The 20,696-nt window shown below is 46.6% G+C and overlaps 1 protein-coding gene across 8 annotated transcripts in view; it reads right to left on the reverse strand.

The window, feature by feature from the left end:
- Positions 1–20,696, reverse strand: part of Slc2a9 (solute carrier family 2 member 9) — a 140,814-nt gene that overhangs the window by 14,978 nt on the left and 105,140 nt on the right. For all 8 annotated transcript variants that reach the window (XM_031341952.1, XM_031341950.1, XM_031341949.1 and 5 more), the window contains one exon: positions 6,095–6,222. In XM_031341952.1, the coding sequence (XP_031197812.1) occupies positions 6,095–6,222 (128 nt within the window). The remainder of the gene's footprint in view (positions 1–6,094; positions 6,223–20,696) is intronic.

Here is a 20,696-nt window from a genome sequence, read left to right on the forward strand (position 1 = left end):
AATCTCATGGGTCTTCAGGATAGAATCCCTTTGGTCTACTGGAGCAAATGAGGATTCCTCAAGGCCCAGCAGCATCCATCCACAATGCATTGAGAGCGGTAAAGTGACTATGGTGATGGGCATGTAGTGACTATTGCTGGGTGCTGAGTTAGAATGTTGTGTCTCCCACAACACCAATATGCATGTCCATTCTTGCATCTGCTGGGTGACAATTTTCCAGGTAATCAATTGCCCAGAACCTGTGTCACATGACTTCTCTTGGGGGTTCCAGGTCCTGTGTATGCTTATCTAGGGAGGAGAGTTTCTAATCACATGTCCGGACCCTATTCCTAAAACCCACCTCATAATGTATACTGGCTTTCAAAGATTCGGGCCTAGGTTATAAGTGCTGCTTTTTTTTAAAAATGGGGAGTAGGGGATTTGTACACGTGATGATGTTCTAGCTATAAAAGGGGCATCCTGGACCACCTGGGTGGGCTCTGTATGTCATTGCCTTTACACAGATAAGGGGGAGATATACAACACACAACATGAGAGCCACAGTGCATCAGTCATCTGGGAGGAGGGAAAAAAGGAGCTGAGCTCACATCTAGAGCATCCTGTCTGAGATGACTCCCATCAGAGCTAACTCACTGCCTTCAGTACAGCATTGGTGTCTTCACAAAGGTGGTGCCCTCTGAATTGCACTAAAGGCTTCAGCACTCTCTCATAGTTCTGGTTTGGAGATGAGGTCTCTCCCCGAGAAAGTCCATATGTTGAAGGTCCAATCCCCAGTGCAGAAGCATTCCAAAGGCCTTTTGGGAAGTAGTTGGATCCCAGGGGCTCCGGCTTCCTAAGAGTATTTGTCCTCTGGTAGAGTCAGCATTTGAGTGACATGTTAGAGGTGATGGATGCGGAAGGTGGAGGCCTAATTAGAAGAAATGTAGCACTGGGGTAGGGGGTGCCCTAGAAATATATATCTTGTTCCTAGCTCTTTCCTGTCTCTTCTATGCTTCCCAGATACAATGATGTAAACTACCTTACCTCACCCCAAGCCCTCAGCCATGACGCTCCACTTGCGGCGATAGAACACCCTGGTGGTGGGCAGGAACAGTGAGTTGGGAGCCAAAGGAGACCTCTGCCCCCTCTCAGGCATTCTTCACTGTGACAAAAAGACTGACCAGCACCTCTGGGGACCAAATTTCAGCATACATTTTGGAGGAAACATACCCCATTAAAGCATAGCACCAAGTGTGTGTTGTCAGTACAGTGAGAAATGCATACAGCTGTAGTCCTGTGATCTACCTGCCCTCCCATCTGGGACCCTCACAGCCCATGTCATTCCATTCCCTAAGATCATCTGCCAGCCTGCATCCACTTCTGCCCACAGCCTGGCCCAAGCTGTGGCTGTCAAGTGTAAGGGTGATTTCTAAAGTTTATTTATTTATTATTATTACTATTATTACTATTATTATTATTATTATTATTATTATTATTATTATTATATGTATGCATGTGTGCATGTGTAAGCCAGAGGTTGATGGCATATGTCTTCTTCAGTCACTCTGCACATTATATTTCAAGTCAGGGTCTGTCACTGAACCTGACATTTATTGATTTGGTTAGACTGGCTGGCCAGCAAGTCCCAAGGAGCTCTCTACCTCCACCTCAGCACTTGGGACTACAAGCATGTGTCTCTGCACCCAGATTCTTATTTTTGAGTGCCGGGGACTTGAACTCAAGCTCCTATACTTGTGCAGCAAGTACTTTCTCCACTGTGCCTCCCCCTCATGTCTAAAGATGCTTTCTTAGCTCTGTACCACAGATTCTCACAAGAGCCCAGAGAGTGGATGCTGCTATTGTCCTCAACATACAATGCGGTCTGAAGACCGTGAGGAACCTGCCCAGGGTCACATAGCCTTCGAGCAGCAGAGCTGACAGGTAAGGCCAGGTTCTCTGCCTGTAAGTGCTGAGCATTCAGCCAGAGTTCTGCTCATCAGATACTCCACACAGAGTTTCAGATGGATTGATGGATGGACAGATGGATAGACAGACAGATAGAATAAAAATAAGACATATTCTTGGCTTTCCTTCTTAAGTAGCATCCTAGGGACCCACAGCTAACTGACATATCTCCTTGGCAGGAACTCAGGGCATGCAGGCCTGATGTAAGCGTATTCTTAGCCACAGAGCATACTGAAATGTCAGGGATGGCTGCAGCCAGTTATTCTAGCCAAAACAATGAGCTCCAGAGATTTTATAAGATGCAACCTAAATGTCATTCAGAGCCACTTATATCATTCTTACACTTTCACCCAGAGTGTGGGTGTCATTGCCTGAGATTTAGGGCTGTGCACTGCAGTGGATGAGAATGGACACTCTGAGGCCTATAGGCTTAATCCCATCTTTAGCACTTGTTAGCTGGGCAAATGGGGGCCATGACTTGACATTTCTGTGCATCAGCTGCTATCTGTAAAAGGAGGCCAGTGGGGACATAGGTTTCACAGACCTGTTGTGGGATTACATATATAGTCATAGTACATGGCATGCCCAAAGAGAGCCAGCTGCATGGGGATGGCTATTCAGTCACTTGATTGCTTGGCTTGTTTTGTATTTATTTCAATGGCTGCTGTAATGAGTTACATGAACTCATGGGTTCCTGGGTGATGGAAACAGGAACTTCCCTCCTGTCTATAGGCCTCAGTTGGGTGCTACTAGTTCCTGTGGAACATGCAGCCCATCCTGACTGATCCATGGGAGGAATTAGAATGTCCACTCTACAGTCTGGTTGCCTAGTGAGTTGATATGTAGTCAGGACCTCACAGGTGGTGACTCATTGCTCCCTTTGTGACCTCCTCTTTGACAAGTGAGCCAACTGAGTGGGCTGGGAAAATTGCATTGAATGAAACTGAATATAGAATCTGGGCCCCAGATGCATGGGAAACTCAAATGAGGTGCAACTCCGTGAGGCCACCGGAGGGATGTGCAGATGGGAAATGATTTGCAAATCTGAGTGATGTGAAATAAAGGTCAAGTGGCCCCAGAGTCAGCTGGAGCCCTCTCCAGCGAATGCAGAAGCACATGCACAAGCACACACACACACACACACACACACACACACACACACACACACACACACCACAGAGCTCTGTGGAAGACAGTGAGGAGTGACTGCCTCTATGTAAATCTTCATCTCTATTCATAAGTGATTTCTTGGGGGGTAAATTAACTACTCAAGTTTCAGTAGACTTTTAGAATAGGGTGATCTGACTTTTAAAATAGGAGACCACCTTCTTTCCTTAGCTTACAGGTGAAGATAAAGAACTTGGGTTCATATTGTTGTTTGTCTTAAGGGGCTACAAACCCCTCAGCTCCATAGGTCCTTTCTCTCACTCCTTCATTGGGGACCATGTACTCAGTTCAATGGATGGCTGTGAGCCTCTACATCTGTATTAGTCAGGTACTGTCAGAGCCTCTCAGGAGATAGCTATATCAGACTGGCTTGTCCTTCCTTCAGTCTCTGCTCCATAGTTAATCTCTGCAACTCCTTCCGTGGGTATTAGGTTCCCCCTTTTAAGAAGGAATGAAATGTCCACCTTTTGGTCTTCCTTATTCTTGAGTTTCTAACTAGTACCCTCAGAGTTCCCAGGGTCTCAACCACCAACCAAGGACTGCACGTGGTGGGTCTGATTGTTCTGGCAGCATGTGTATAGTAGAGGATTGCAAATTCGATCATCAATAGGAGGAGAGGACCTCAGCCCTGTGAAGGTTCTGTGCCCCAGTGTAGGGGAATGCCAGGGCCAATAAGTGGGAGAGGGTGGAGTGGCAGGCATGGGGAGGGGGAGGCAACAGGGGTTTGTTCTTGTTGTTTTTGTTTGTTTGTTTGTTTGTTTTTTGGAGGAGAAACTGGGATTGGAGAAATTTACATGTAAATAAAGAAAATATCTAATAAAAAAAAGAACTTAGGTTCAGGTTCTGGCTCTGTCATGTGTTGTGGGGGGTGACCTCTGGAGTCTCTCAGAAGGGCTGCCAGAGGTTGTACCTCCTGGATGAGCATTTGCTGGCATACAGCAAGTGCTTACTAGATGTTTGTGTGAGCATGCCAGTGGCTGCTCTTCATTCCCAGCCTGGCACGATGGCATTAGTACTGTAGTGTCCACAAGGTCTTCTACTTTGCCCACCCCCAGGTCCTGAGAAGACAGGGACCTGCTTCCCAGACCCAGACAATCTACTCTGAGCCTGGGAAGGCTCAGTTGCAAAGGAGTGGAGAAGAGGAACAACGGGTGACTTCAAGTTAATTTTATCTATGTAATGGATGCTTTACTGACTCTAAGCATTGCCTACTAGCTTTTAATCAAACAGGAAAAGCTCACTGAAAATATGAAGTCAATTGAAAAGCTGGCTTGTTATGTCCTAGCTGCAGCTGGTGAGGGGCCACAAGAGGGGAGTGCTGAGCCTGGGCCCCTCCATATCCTATGGCCCATAGAGGGGCTTTGTAGCACCTGAGATGGGAAGGCATTGCTTAAATGCAGCTAAATATGATTTGAGAGCTGCTCTGTGCACCCGTTTTCTAGCTGCTGGGTTGAGGAGGCTGCAACACATAGTAGACCAGCCCAGAGAGAAGCAGGCAGAGGAGCTGGGCTCTGTGGAGCCTGGGATGACCACCTGTTCCCTGGGTTCACTGGACTTGTCTATAAGAGGATTAGCTGTAAGTCCAGCTAAGGGCTGCGGGAGATGCTATGGACAGGGGAGCTATGCCTGGGGGCTGTGGCATAGAGGGACTGGTCTGCAGCTAAGGGAGAAGTAGCTGTCTCATAGGTCTGTAGCTATGCTGAGTCTGGGCATGGTGGGCTGGGGACAGGGTCTTCTTGCTCTTCTGGGTTGGACTAGGAGGAGGGCTGGGGCATGCTGGGCTGACCTTAGCAAATTAAGAGGCACTGACCAGTTTTTCGAACAGTGGCTCAGAGAGGAACTGCCCTTTGGGAAGAGATGGCAGACTGTCTCTTGGAGGTATGTGATGCAGTCTCAGCTTCTGGAGGTGCACTCTCCTGTGTCATGGGCATCAGGGAGCACTGAAGGGTGTTGGAGTAGGGAAATTTCACCTGACTGAATGCTGCTGGGCCCTGTCTCTGTGTCCTCGCAAAGTCCTTGCCTTTCATGTTCCAACCTATGGATAACTTTGTGAGCTCACTTTCCACTCAGTCAGCTATCTGCCTATCCCTGCTGCTTCCATATTGGTCCTGATGTTGTCCCCCACCCCCACCCCACCCAGGTCAAGCATGACCTATCTTCAGGGCTTCTGCACTGCTCTTACACTAGTCTGGACTTTTCACTTCCCAGACTCCCTTGCTCCTTACTTTTCTCACGTCTCTACTCCAAGGTCACTTCCTTTAAGAATCTTGTGGGACCACCACACCTCCAACCACCCACATGCCTCAGAACCACAGGCTGGGGCCCACTCATTTTTGTTGCCCCAAACACTGCAAACCCTATGTTGAATTACGAAGTAAGCTAGTGCATTTGCATCTGGTTCTGGAATATATTGGCATTTTCCAAACAATCACTGTTTTTTGGGGGAGGCTTGGAGTGTGTGTCGGACACATACTATGAAAATTCTGTGATAGTTGTCTGACTCAGTGGTGAGAACATTGCAAAAGTGATCTGTAAGTCATAGGTTCAAGACACAATCTAGGATTCCTGCACACACTCCCCAGTAAGTGACCTATTCTTCAGGAGACACAGCTAGCTCTTGGACAGGAGGGAGGAGGAACAGACGGGGAAAGGGGAGGGAGGTAGAGGAAGGAGGGATACCGAGGAAGGAGAGAGAGGAGGAAGGCGGGCTAGAGAGGGAAGAGGAACAGAAGGAAGAAAAGGACAAGAGGGAGGAGGGACAGGAAGGAGAAGAGAATCTTAGTCAAAGTACATATCCATCTTTCCTTGGGACAGTAGAATGGAGAGAGAGAGAGAGAGAGAGAGAGAGAGAGAGAGAGAGAGAGAGAGAGAGAGAGAGAGAGAGAAACACACACAGAGAGATCAGAGGGTAGCCAGACACATTTCATGACGTCTCAGAGTACCCAGGCAACGTGGTGGCTGTAGGCTCCCTTGTCAGGCATACCTGGATGAATGGGAAGAGGAGCCCTACTACGAAGTTGGAGAGCCAGTTGACTGTGCCTGCGATAATGAAGGCTGCCGGCCGCTCTGACTGTTGGAAGAACTCTCCGGTCAGGATGAATGGGATCCCACCTGTGAGGGGAGAGTTGCGACAGGAATGAACCCCTGAGTAGGCCTCACCCCCCACAACATAAAGTAAGGATGCTGTCTAGGCAGGAGCTGTTTCTGCATGAGGGAGGGTTGGTACTCTTGGTAGCCCTCAGCCCTAGGCTCCAGAGACACAAACATTTCCCTGACCTAGACAAAGGAGGAATATAGCCCAGGCTGAAATCAGCACAGACACAGTACTGCACAGACCTGCGTGACGCTCAAAGCAACAGACATTGATGGACTACAGATGCAGCTTCATTTAGAGTTCTTATAAACCTATTTTGGGTTAAAATACAATTAATGGAGGTCAACTTCCTGCTTGTTGCTCAGCCTTACAGCATTTGCTTGAGACTCGGTCTTCAAATCAGGACACTTATGGTTTGGATATGAAGTGTCACTGAAAAGGCTCACAGTTGAAGATTGGTCCTCTAGCTAGTGGGTGTAATCTTGAGATGTGAGTAGCTCATGAGCTTAATCAACAGATTAATTACTTGATGGTGATAGTTAGAGGAAGGGAAGGCATGTCCTGAAAGGGTACAGGCTCTGCGGCCCTCTCTCTCCCTCTCCCTCTCCCTCTCTCTCCCCCCCTCTCTCTTTCTCTCTCTCTCTCCATCTGTTCTCTCTCCCTTCCTGTCTGTTACAGAGCAAGCATCTCATCTCTGCCCTATCCTCTCTCTGTAGTGTTCTGCCTTCCCTGGAGACATACCCTGGACAGATAGGCATTATTTCTGGCCATTTCCTCTCTCTTTCTGGTTCCTGTCTGTCACAGAGTGAGCAGCTCTGTCCATCAGTCCTTCATGGTACTATTATACCTCACACCGGGGCCAGAAAACCTGCTGTGACCTATAGATCCAAACCCTCAGAGACTGTGAGCCAAAATGATCTTTTAAATACATCCTTCTAGTTATTCATCAGAATGATGGAAAATATAACACAGCCCATGATCCCTTGAGCAGGTTGCCACAGGAGCACACCTGTAGGCAGAGGCAGCCACACAAGCCATTGTTGAAGGGCTATTTGTTTTGCAGGGTCAGCTGGAGGGAGAGTAGAGTGTCTGACAGGGACATCAATGGGAAACAAGCAGTTGAAAACTCTGGTGTTTGTGTGGGGTAGGGGTGCGAAGTATTGGCAAGAGCTTCACAGCTCTGTGGGTCATCACAGAGGCAGAGTAACCCCAACTTGGATTCCCACAGATCAGTCATGCAGAGAAACAGCATTTCCCTCCCTGCTGCCAATTAGAATGTTTCTATTCTCAGAGAGTTGTCTATTCACCACTCCAAAGTGATGCTCAGGCTGGAACCATGGCCTCAGAACCCTCCTGTCAGACACAGAAGCTGTTGGAGTCTCAAGAGAAACAGGCCATGGAGTTCAAACTGGCTTCTTCATTCTAATTAAAGATAAGGTCTCCCACATTATAATGAATGGCAAACAGTCAGCTAAGAAACACGAAGTCTATCAGAACAAGCTCCAGTCATGGCTGGGGTGGAGTTCATCTTTCGGTAAACATGGAAGACACAGTTCTCCTGCGCTACTTTACTTCTCAGGTGAGCACAAAAGAGAGGGAGACTTCTATTGGGGCAGGGCGGGGTAGGGGACTCATCCTGGAATGTACCGAAATTAAAAGTCAACCTTGGAAGGTCTCAACCTGAGATCTACTGCCCCAGCTTTACAGCAGAGCATCAGAGACTCCATCATCCTGGTGAGATCTCAGTTTAATCAGCTCCTAAACTGCTTAGAGAGGAAAGCAATCCCGCTGTGACTAATCCCAAAATGCTAAATTAGTCTACTTAAGGAAAAACAGAGCAGACAGAGGGAGGAGGGTTGGGTCAGGTGGATAGGTTGGGTCATTTGGTGAGGGGCTGGCTCATCGGGGGACCTGGGTGGGGCAGAGGCTCAGTAGGTTGGTGGAGCTGAGACTCAACTGGCTGGAGAACTGATTTTCCCTCATTCCATAGCATGCTGTTGTTGCTCAAAGGCTCTGGTGTCTGCATGACTGGCTGTCATAGGAAGCAAATCTCTGCCTATCTTTGCTACGGGCAGGATGTATGTGAAGATTCCCAGAAGCTACCTGATGATAAAGGGGCACACTTCTGTTTGTTCTCATCCAAACCCTTGAGAGTGGGTGGTACTGTCACGGTCATCTAATGGCAGAGACACCAAATGATTTGCCCTCCACTCAGACATTTGAGACTGTAAGGGGGTGGGGTAATTATTAACAACTGTTCAGAGGCAGGTGCGTTGCAAATCTGTTCCAGACAAGCCACTGACTGATAAGGGTATAGAGACACCACCCTGGGTCCCACAGGTGGCAAGGCAGAGCATAGAGGGGGCTGGGACCCAAGTGCACTGGACTTTCCCTGTGTCCTTCTCAGTCAGGGAGAACATCTTACCTAAACGATAGCTATGATGTATTGTCCGCTGCAGCATGCAACCTGTGCAGTGATGGTAATTCATTTTCCTGTCCCTAAGACTCGTTCTAGGCAGGCCCATATTATCTCAGTTTACAAGAGGCACAGAGGCACAGAAGGGTGAGCCTCCAGAGGTGGTTCTAAGGAGTCCATGGCAGAGCCAGCCTTGGAAACAAATGTTTTTTCTCACTGCCAGCCTCAGGCTAAGTGAGGGTGACTGGAAGGAAACCCATTGTTGGACAGAGGGATAGGACGTGGGGCCGACTGAGGCAAAAGTCTGTACAAGGCAGCAGCCGGCTCTGTACTTCTCTGCTGTCTCCTCTAACCCATTCTGTAGGCAGCAGATTTCCCTGTTCCAGGCTCCACTCCCTCCCCCAAGCTTTGTAGGGGTCAGGCTGGGGTAGGGTTAGAGAAGCCAGAGAGCTTGCTCTACAGCTGGGCAGCACTGCCATCCTGGGTTAGCTGTGACAAGCATCTGCCCTTTCCAAGGTCGGCTGAGTCCTGTGGATGGGAGGTTGAAAGCTTCCCCTGAGCTCCAAGCTGACAGCTGCAGGGCTGGACCTGTTTCAGGCCACTTCTGAGGAAGATGTTTTCCTCGCCTGTTTGTTTTTGCAGTGCTGGGATGGGACCCAGGGACTTACTTACGGCATGCTAGGCAAGCACATGACCTCTGAGCCACCCCTTCCCTCCAGCACTTTTCCTGTTTTTGGAAGGCAATGCTAGGCTCCTCACCAAAGACCCCTTCAGTGACACCTGCTCCCTCAAGCCTCTAGCTCTCTCCTCTTCAGGGGTCTCCTTCCTCTTTTTCCTTCTGTTTCTTCAAGAGACTTGCAAAATAGCCTCCTCCCTCCAACCTCTTTGTCCCTTGCTCCTTCCTGGCTCTGGGGTTGGTAGCTCCACCTCCTGCGCACTCATAGTGCCCTGCCCACCCTCTGGCTCCACCCATCTAGCAGGTTATCTCTGAGAAGTCCCCTTGGCCTAGGAGCTTGGCATTTAGTTGTCTGCTGAGCTCAGTCCTAAGCTGTCTGCAGACCTTCCTATGAACTCCACATGCTCAGTTGGGATGCACAGGAACTTAGGATGTTCATTCCCACTCTTCCAGCTCACCCCGTCATTCTTCATTTCATTATCTGGTGCTCTCATCCCTCATTTCTTAAAATTTAGTCTTATATTTATGCTACTTAGCTACTGTAAAATTCTCTGCCTTGAAAGGCAAGCTACATAGGACTTGTCCTTCTGTGTAGATGCTACAAATACAGATGTACATGAGAAGAGGAAACCTCTCTAAAGAAGGGGACAGATGGCTTCATGGCTTCCCTAGCCTCTGTTCTCCTGATTAGAGCAAGAGACAATTTAAAAATTGAGAAGGAAGGACAAGGTAGTGACTTGGAGACGAGCAAACACTGTGCAGCCACAAATGTGGTCACACTGCAGATTGCCAATACTTGCTCCAAGGCAGATGTCCTGGAAGGGGTGGCAGATAAGAGATGGAATGATCTTCCTGAGCTGTCCAGTGACACACATGCCCTTGTTTCCTGTGCCTTTCTCACTTAGTCCTCACGGTTCCTATGACCCATTTCACCTGTGGGTAAACTGATGAAGGAGAGTAAGATCAGGTTGCAGCCACATGGGGATGCTGAAGAGGGCAGAGGAATGAACACTTGTAATCTCAGAATATGGGAGGCAGAAATCTAAGGTTATGGATACCCTAATGAGCTCAAGGCTAGCCTGGGCTACATAAGACCTCGTCTCAAAAAATTGTGTGTGTGTGTGTGTGTGTGTGTGTGTGTGTGTGTGTGTGTGTGTGTGTAGGCGGGGGTAATAAGTAAACAATCTCCTGATTCTGGTCACTTTGCTCCCAGTGGGGAATAACATCCCCACTATATCTGAGAGGCCTGAAGCTAGCTTTCCCTCAGAGGAACAGGAAGACAATGGTCAGAATATGAATGCAGTGGGTTGCTTTTGCCTTTTTTAGCAGCTGATTTTTTTGACACATTAGAGAAATGAATCATTATCCTGTAATTGCTTCTCAGTTGGAAAGGTGCAAATTAAAACAAGGCCAATGTTGATGCCTCGGGCCTACAAGAGTCTGCTCGTTAAAGCTGTGAAAGAAGCTGTGGCACGGAGGGAGGGAAGGCTTTCTCATGACCCGTTTCTACCACCTACTCAGCTTATGGGGCTCTAACAGAGGCTGAAGCTCACGAAGGGCAACACCTCACTTCCTGTCTTGACTCACTTGAGTTTCTTGTGAAAGGAGCTAGATAGCACAGGTAAAGACCTAATACCATAACAGAATGTAATGGTGGCTCAGTAAAGGTGTTGCTGCTGCTGCTGCTGCTGCTAATGATGGGGGTGCTAATGGAAATTGTGGTGTTGAGGGTGACAACAGTAGTAGCAAAGGTAACAAGTGATGGTAGTGGTGATATTTGGGACTGGGTTACTCTCCCCATTTATACATTGAACACCTGATGGTATCGATGCAGTGACATTAAGAAGTGAGAGTCTGGAAGGTGATTGCACAAGGAAGACAAAGCCCTCGTGAGTAATATTAATAACCTTAAAACCAAGACCCCAGAGCCTGTGCCTTCCTCTGGCATGTGACTACACAGCAAGAAGATGCTATCTATGACTGTGTGGCTGATCTTCATCAGTCACTGAGACTGCTAGTACCTTGAGTTTGAATTTCCAACCTCTCAAACTAGGAGATGTTTTGTTGCTTTGGTTGACCAATATGTGATGTTTTGTTAAAGATGCCAAAGAAGACAAGTGGTGGTGATGCTTTGCCGCCTACCACGGCAATGAGGATAATATGATTGTGGTGATGGTGGTGAGGATGGTGGCTATAGTGATGGTAATGGTGTGAAGATGGTGTCTATAATGATGGTGGTGGTGATGATGGTGTCTATAGTGATGGTGATGGTGGTGGTGAGGTGGTGACTACAGTGATGGTGGTGGCGGTGTTTGCTAATGATCATTTCCACCATTACGACATTGGTGGAAATGTTATGTTGAAGATGGTGACCATGGTGACAGAGCTGGTAGTGATTAAGATGATGGTGGTAATCATGGCGATAATTGTCTAGCTTTAGTACTCCTCTGAGACATTAGTTTTCTCACTGAGCACTGAGAAGAGTGTTTTGCAGCCACCTGAAAAGTAGACATTGATATACCCAGAATTACTCAGAATGACTATTTAGAATTTGTTGTGTTTCTTCCATGTGAATTGTCAGGCTGTTCTGTATTTATGGGAATAATTCCAGTAGAATTTAGATGAATCTGTAGATTGGTCTTCAAGAAATGACCTTTCAGACAATATTTGTTCTGCTGATATATGTCAGAGGTCTTTCCACTTTCCAGTACCTCCTTCAGTTCTCACAGCAGAGCTCATCACTTTCATTGTAGAGGTCTTTCAAGTCTTTAGCCAGATTTATTCCTTATTGCTTATAAAATTGTGTTCCTGATTCTTGCCACTGCATGTTCATAATTGGTATATAGAAAAGCCACTGGTTTTTGTATTGGCTTTATCTTCTGTTCCTTTTTGAAAATGTGCTCATCAGAATCAAGAGTGTTATGGCAGAGTGTTTTACTCAAAATACCATTTTCCATCCTTTCACTTTGCATCTGTCTGTGTTCTTGCCAATGAGGGTTCTTGCAGATAGAAATTAGTTGGAACTTGCTTTTTAACCCATCCATCTACTATATGCCTTTTAACTGGGGACTTAGACCCTTTACATTTAAAATTATTATTGGAAAACACAGGCTAATTTCTTCCTTACTCATCTTAGAGATGTTCTAGTTTACTGAGTCAATAAGCTTTAGTTATTTTCTATTTCTCATTTGTTTATTCTTTCCTTCAGTGAATTTTTTTTTCTCCTGAGCCCTTATGATTGTGTATCACTTTCTTCCTCTTCTGTATGTAGTATGGTTTTCAGTATCTACTGGAGAGCTGGTTTGGTAATCTAAATTACTTAAGTTCATGCATATCAAGGATGGCCCTTATTTGTCCCTTGAATTTAAAGGTTAATTTTGCTGAGTATAATAATCTTGATTGGTAGTATACTTCCTGTGACTTGAAACATATCTGTCTGTATTCTCCTGGCCAATGGGGTCTGTGCTCATAGCCCGCTCTCATCCTAACAGGTCTGTCTTTGTAAGTAACTCACCACTTCTCTCTGGCAGTTCCCTAAATTCTTTGTTCTGTACTCTTTAATTTTAGCTTTCATGTGATATAGGAAAGTTCTTTATTGGTGATGTCCCTTTGGAGTTCTAAATGCCTCCTGTACCTGTATATCAATTTCTTTCTTTAAGTTTGGGAAATGTCCTGCTATAAAAGTCTTGGAGTTCATTATACCTTTCATCTATATTTTGGTTGCTTCTCCTACATGTCAGATTCACAGGTTTGCTGTCTTAATTGGGTCCCAAAGTTCCTTAATGCCGTAGTTGTTATTGTTATTGCTATCTCAGTGTAATGATTCCTCACTTTTTCTTTAGCTCCTCAACCTTTCTTTCTCTGCCTCATCTAATCTCCTGGGGGTGTTTCCCACTTTGTGATTTAATGAGTGTTTCATTTCCAATGTTTCTTCTTTGTTGTCAGAATAGGCCAGGGGTCTTTATGCAAGGAACTTATTTGGATATTTGGGGTACAGAGAAGATGGCTATGAGAGGACAGAGGCAAAGATCACAGAGATGAAAGAGACATGGAATAAAGAGAAAGGAGGAAGTAGAAGGGAAGGAGAAACGTAAAGAGGGGAGAGAGAGTAGGAAAGGGGAGAGAGAAGAGAGAAACTGGAGAGTGGAGATTTGAGAGGAAGAAAGAAGAAATGGGGGAGGGAAAGGGGGATGAAGAGGAAGAGTGGACAGGGAGAGGAAGAGGAAAAGGGAGAGGGAGGGAGTATCCCTGCTCAACCTTGATCTTGGGCCTCTGGCTTCCAAAACTGGGGAGTGCATTTCTGTTATTTGAATCCACCAGTCTGTACTAGCTTTCGACATCAGCCACAGTAAATGGATGCATTCTGGCAGTCAGTCACTTGTCAGTGGAGGTAGGAATAACAGACAAATTTCTTTGCTGGATTTTGATGAATAGCCCAAACCACAGCTAGGAGGAAGGCAGCTGAGGTGGGAACAGAAGCTGACAGTTGTCATTGTCTCTGTGGAGTAAGAGTCAGTTCTGGGAACTTTCTAAATGTCTGTTAAACCTCAAGGCTTGGCAGAACCTGGTGGTACTCCTGAGAACCCAGCACTAGGGAGCCAGAGGCAAGGGGTCCATGGGTTTGAGGCCAGAAAGGCCCTGTTTTGTATTAGTCAGGGTTTTCTAGAGGAACAGAACTTACAGAATGAGTCATATCTATCTATCTATCTATCTATCTATCTATCTATCTATCTATTAGCAGGATTTATTAGAATGGCTTACAAGTGGTCAAGCTAGTCCTACATTGGCTTTCTACCAACAAAATATCCAAGAATTCAGCAGTTGTTCAGTCCACAAGGCTGGATATCTTAGCTTGTTTTCAGTATATGCCTAAATCTGAAAAAAAAAAAAAAGTGGACTTTAAACTTAGACTTGCCAGAAACTTAGAACTGTTTTAAAGAGCGATTGATTGTGTTTTCTTCTGAAGACAAACCTCTCTGAAGTGAGCTTGGCAGAAAATCTTAAAGCACACAGCCATGTGTTCCTACTCAAGTTGCAAGCAACAAGCTCACTAATTAACTCTATCCAAGGCTGTAGGGAAAGATAAGAAGAAAAAGTGAGCAGTGAAAGACTCAAGGGAGAGTGGGGTAGGTAGGGGAGGAGATCAGGCTCAGAGTTAGGGAAATTCTGGTTACACCCCATCTGTGCTGCATGCAGGGCAGACTAAGCAAGGCTTCCTGGAGCCTAGAGAAGAGGAAGGAGGAGAAGGAGGAAGAGGAGGAAAAGGAAGATGAGGAGAAGATGATGATGACACAGGCAGGTGGTGGCACCTTTAATTCCACCACTCAGGAGAGCAGCAGAAGCAGGCAGATATCTGTGAGTTCGAGGCCAGCCTGGTCTATAGGATGAGTTCCAGGACAGTGAAGGCTATGCAGAGAAGCCCTGTCTCAAACAAACAAACAAACAAACAAAAAAAAAAACCCCAAAAAAACCCAAAACAAAACAAAACAAAAAACAAAAACAAAAAAAAAAAAAACCCAAAACAAGCAGCAACAGCAATAAACCAAGCAAACACAGTCTCCTTTGCAGAGATGCTGTGGTCCTCAGGATGCACATAGCAATGCTCTTGGTGGAGCAGGTGCTCAACTGCAGGAAGCTAATAAGAACTTTGAAAGCTCCCTGGGCTTCCTGGACAAGTGGAGCGTGTGCTGTACCCTCGCTGAGCAGCTTGTCCACATGCCTCTGTCACAATGGATGGTTCAAATCTTTCATTTCCAAGGCCCACCTGCCCTGTGCCTACAGCTGCCTGGGGTGACAAAGTGCTTTCCTGCCACCACAGTGGCCAGATTAGTTTCCTGTGCCTGCTGCAACAAATGAAGACAAATGTGGTGACTCAAAACAGGAAGCTGTCATCTCAGGCCTGGATGCTGGAAGCTTGGGATTGGACAGTGCCTTGCTGATCACATTCCGAGAGCCTTAACTAACTGTTCACTAAGGATTTATTTCCAGGCAAGGTTGCATCCCAAGGATCCAGGCAAACATGAATCTTGGTGGATGTCATTCAATCCACCATGAGAAAGGAACACGTTGTGGTTTAAATAGGGAATGTTTCCTACAGAATTCATGAATTGAATATTTGGTCCCCAAATGGTAGTATATTCTCTCTGTGTCTCTCTCTCCCTCTCTCTCTGTGTCCATCTCCCTTTCTCTCTCCTTCTCCCTCTCCCTTCCTCCCTCTCCCTCTCCTTCTCCATCTCCCTCTATGTCCCCCCCTCCCCCCATGTCTCTCTATGTATAAACTTTAGGAGGTAGGGCTCTGGAGGATATTGGTCCCTGAGAGTGTGCCTTGAGAGTTACATACTAGTCTCATTCTGTCTCATCCTACTTTCCATTTGCCCTGAGGTGAAGAGCCCCTTTCTGCTCAGTCCTTACTATTGTGACCTTCTGTCACATAATGGGCTTGGCATCCACCGAGCTCAGGAATGTGACTGGAAACCCTGAGCCAAACTAAATCTTTCCTCCTCCTCAGTGTTGCTCATGTTGAGTATTTGGTCAAAGTAACTTAACATCCTATTAAATGTACATGAACCTGGGATGAGGCTGACTTGAGCAAGCTTTGGGCATCCTCTGTGGGGATTACAGCCCCTCAAGGCCTGGAACTAATGGAGATAGAGAAGCCATGCCTCTAGGTTGTCTGAGACGATGGAAGAAGGGTGTTCCATGGCTGGAGCTGGCAGATCTGGTGATGCTGTCTGGAGGCATCCAGATTCAGGGAAGTAGCTGGGTTGTAGTAGTTGTGGCTGGGTTGGTTGCCTAGTGACTTCCAGAAGTGTGGAGGTGCCATTCTCAGGCTACAGGGGCCTGAGGGTGGTGGTAGATCTCTCAACTACCTCCCCAGCACCATGTCTGCCTGTGCCGCCATGATTCCTGCCATGAAGGAAGCCTCAGTGTTTTTCTTTATAAGAGTTGTCTTGGTCATGGTGTCTCCTCACAGTAATAAAACCCTAACTAAGACAGACCATAATCTCCCAAACTATGAGCCCAAACAACCCCTTTCTGATTCTAAATTGGGTGTCTCAAGTAATTTTTGAATAATGGGAAGGTGCTTACATGGATGGTAAGTTACTGTGCTGGTCAGTTTAATTGTCAACTTCTAGAACCACCTTGGAGGAGACTTAACAAGGGATTTCCTAGTCCATGTTTGCTGTGAGTTGCTGTGGGTGGGGATTCTCTTGAGTACAGTAATTCAGGCGGGAAGACCTGCCACCTGAAGGGGTGGTTGGGTCAGGTGTGGCACTGCCACCTCCTAGAGAGGGCACTGTAGACTGCATATGTGTAGAGAGGTGCTGAACACTGATAAGCACTGCAAATGATATACATTCATTTCTCTCTGCTCTTGATCGTAGATGTGACTATCTGCTTCAAGGTCCTGCCTTAACTCCCCTGCAATGGTGGAATTTCACCTGGAATTGTAAGCTAGCTAAATGGTTCTCATTCAGAGTTGCTATGGCCAGGGCATTTTATCACGGCAATGGAAACAAGACTAGAACGATGGTTTGTGCTAGTTCCTTGAGCTAGTTTCCTTTCTTACCCTCCTGCCCCTAAGTCCCTCTGCTGTCCTGTCATTCCCTGATCTGGGTCCCTATGCTCTGAGACTATGGCTACTGTCTTCCAGTTGCTCACTGAGATGGCTCTGTTTGGAGAAGCTCATTGACTGGTCTCTAACTTCAGGGCAGGTACCCCTTGGTTTGGAGGGTGACAGCTTCCACATGGCAGCCACTCAGCATCACTACACAGCCTCACTCCAGGCTACAGTACTACCATATGTTTTTCCACAGGTCTGAGTTACCATGGGAATGGGACTTCTTCCCACTGTGGCTGGTCCTGGGGCTTCTGTCTCTTGCTGAGTCCTCTGGCCTAACCCTCAGATTACAGAGATCATCATTCACAAAATGGCTTTAAGTACATTTGACTGCCATGCCTGGGGTTGGGGCTAGGGGTGGGGCGCATCTCCTACCAGGCCCAGGAGCAGCTATAGCTTTTACATTGTGTCTTAGTGCTCACAAGCAGGGTTTAGAGGGTTCATGTCACAGGGACCTTCCTCCAAGCCCCTGTGTGGTTATGGGCATGAAGCTGGATTTCCACTTCTAGAAGGAGGCTACTATTAATGATGCATGCTGATGAATCCAGAGGTAAGCTTCACCTTCGTATAAATTCACTGATATGTCCTTGGCAATGACAGCTAATTTTGTATTGCATGGCTTTGCCTCTCAAGAATCATGACCACATACAGGTTTGGTGTCAGAATGTATCTCAGTTTATGGCTCTAGTTGTATGAGTTTAATTGTTCCTATTTTTTTCTACCCAATAATTCCTGCTTAGTCAGGATGACTAGGAATTAATTTTCTTGTCACTCTGCTTTGGATATAATTTTCTAGCTCCCCAGGGTACTTGAGTCCCATCTAGTCTGCATAGTTCAGCTGTGAGAAAGCCAAAGACATGCATAGAAGTCAGTCTGTCTGTCTCTTCCTCTCTTTCCTCTCTCTCTCTCTCTCTCTCTCTCTCTCTTTCTCTCTCTCTTTTTCTCTTTCTCTCTTTCATTTGTTCCTACACTTGTTCATTTTCAACAGGAAGGAATATCTGGGACTGTGTGCACAGTAGCCATTGTACAAGGAGACTCAATAGCTGTTGGCTCTTGACTTAGTGGCAGTGGGATTCACTAGCAGGGCCAGGGCTCTTGTTCTGGTCTATAATCCCAAATGAGGCACTTGAGATCTTGTAGCTGCTGCTTAAATTTTATCCCAGGATGGTTCATATTATAAACTCAGTCTCCTGTCTACTTCTGTATACTACCTGTATCATGGGCAGGGTTCAGAGCCCAGACCTGACCAACAATGAGATCACAGACATACAGAACAAGAAGAGCAATGTTCAGATAAATCTAGAATGCTAGACATAAACACCCATTAGTCCTGGTCCCTTCTTGTCCTGGAAACCCCTTGAAAAATGGTTAGTGCAAGGTCTGACTCCTCAGGTCTTCCCCAGGTCAGGAATAGGACCTTTTCGCTTCTTTCTCTGTAGATGTGATGAGGGCCTTCTTTTTTGACCTGTTTCACTCGCCTCTGTTCCCATCACCTTACTGAGACTCTTCTCTGGGGTCTGCAAGAGCTTAGAGTTAGGATGTTGGGTCCTCTGTGAAACTCTGGCTTGCATAGCTGGAGGGCTCCTGTATGCCCTTCACCCAGCCCTCAGGTAACTTCTACCTGTAGGAAAGGCTCCACAGGGCCAGGGCATTATGACAAGTAGAAGGGACCCCTTTTCAGACCAGACTTATGCTAGGCAGGCACCTGGTACAACCTATTGGGCCAGCACCTTCCTCTCACTGCTAGTCTCCATCCTAATTCCCAGGTTAAAACACTATCCTCATCTAGGTATCTCTGTCCTGCCCACTAAGAGCCCTCCTCTTTCCAGGTGTCAGGCCCTCATGTCAGTCTTCAGACTGGAAATGAGATGTAGAGAGATTTCCTGTCCTTCAAAATGAGGCTTTCAACTGCCTTGTTTATGAGATTCTCTGAGCTACCTTGAGGCTGTGCATACACATAAAATATGTAGTAGGTAACTGCTGCTTTGTTTTCTCTCTTTCCCTCTGTCTAATTTCAACTCCCTGTCAGGTCTCCTTAAATTGATTGCTCAGGGGAGCTGTCTGGAGCAAACTGCTGGGTTCTCCTGGGAGGATTATTCCAGAGGGCCCCTGGGTTCTTGGCATTTCCTTAGTGGCTATGGTAGTGTGTGGGGGTGTTAGCATTTTGTCTAAGCTCCGCCCTACAGTTACCTGGCAACAGCCAGGTATGCCTGACTCACTATAAAAGGGGCTGCTTGCCTGTTCCTTTCTCTCTCTTGCTCTTGCCTTCCTGCTCCCTCTCTATCCCCTCACTACTTACCCCTCTGTCTCCTCATACTCATGGCCAGCCTCTACTCCTCCCCTATTCCTCCTCCTCCTCCTCCTCCTCCTCCTCCTCTTCCTCCTTCTCCCCCCCTCTCTCTACTACTCTCTTAACTCCCCTCCCCATGCCCTGAATAAACTCCATTGTATACTTTACCATTGTGTGGCTGGTCCCTCAGGAGGAAGAGATGCCTCAGCATGGGCCCTTGAAGGTACCCCCTTCCCCTATACCTTACCACACACCCACCAAAACATATTCCCCCTTCTTTATCTTTTTTTAAAACACATCAGGGGTTATCTCAACCATTTATCTCTCAGCACCCTCATTCCTTATTTTTCTAGAGAGCTCCTCCTGAGATGGGCTCCGCCCAGCGACTTAGGTAGATGCCAAAGCTCTCACAATCTGGATTTCCCTTAGACAGGTGATCTTCGTGGGGTCTTGGGCTCGACACTGTCAATGTGAGTTTATTGTGGTCCTAGACCCCAGTCTACCTTGTGGCTGAGATCATTGCTTGCAGGAGGCATGGCTGCTAAGTGAACACAAGGGATTTGGGGATACAGTATCAGGATTAAAAGTTAATCTGTGCTTGTAGAGTCCAGGTGAGTTCCCTGGAGGGGGCCCCCTAGACACCAGTGTGGAGCTGAGCACTTCACACCCTGAGACATAAAAGCTTTCTCATTAACACCAAGTGCTTTGACTTAGGGATCTGAATTTAAGAGTTAAGTTTCTGACTTCTGAGGAGGGATGATGTTTGAAGCAGGAACTGATGGAAGCTATGGACATCAGCACACTTCAGGGTCTGAGAAGATCTGTCAGAAGTGACAATATTGTGCTTGTATAGATGCATGCAGGGTAGATTGATGATGATGGTGGTGAACCTCATCCTGAGAAAAAAATACGTGGAATCGTCCTCCTCAGATCCAGAAATCTCAGTGTAGGCCCCTTTCCCACTGAGTCATTGAAAAAAAATATTACATTTGTTTATGTAAGTGTGGGACATTCATGGAGGTCAGCATGGTGGGGGCATGTAGGGGGCGGGGGCATGTAGGGGGCAGCGAGGCGGGGAGGGGAAGGGTTGGTTCTCTCCTTCTACCATGTGTGTCCTGGAATCGAACACATATTTTTAGGCTTGGTGGCAAGTACCTTTAGCCACTGAGCCACCTTAGTATTTTTTAACTTTGTAGGTCAATTTCAAAATGTACCTAATCCTGCTCAAGCTCTAGCAAGCATTTAATGCACACTAGCCAGGTATATGAAGGCGTTAAGATCATGGGTTTTAGGACAAGGTGGTGAAGGTCTAAACCTGTTATTTCTCAACTCTATGCCTCAGGAAATTAATCAGCCTGAACTGCTTTTCTCTTAGTCTATAAATTGAGAATAATGTTCCTTTGGAAAGAATTTGAAGGCTCGCTTGTAACCCATTTTCTTTTCTTTTCTCTTTCTTTCTTCTTTCTTCTTTTTTTTTTTTTTTTTTTT

The sequence above is a fragment of the Mastomys coucha genome, unplaced genomic scaffold (genome assembly GCF_008632895.1).
Source record: "Mastomys coucha isolate ucsf_1 unplaced genomic scaffold, UCSF_Mcou_1 pScaffold22, whole genome shotgun sequence".
NCBI lineage: Eukaryota > Metazoa > Chordata > Mammalia > Rodentia > Muridae > Mastomys > Mastomys coucha.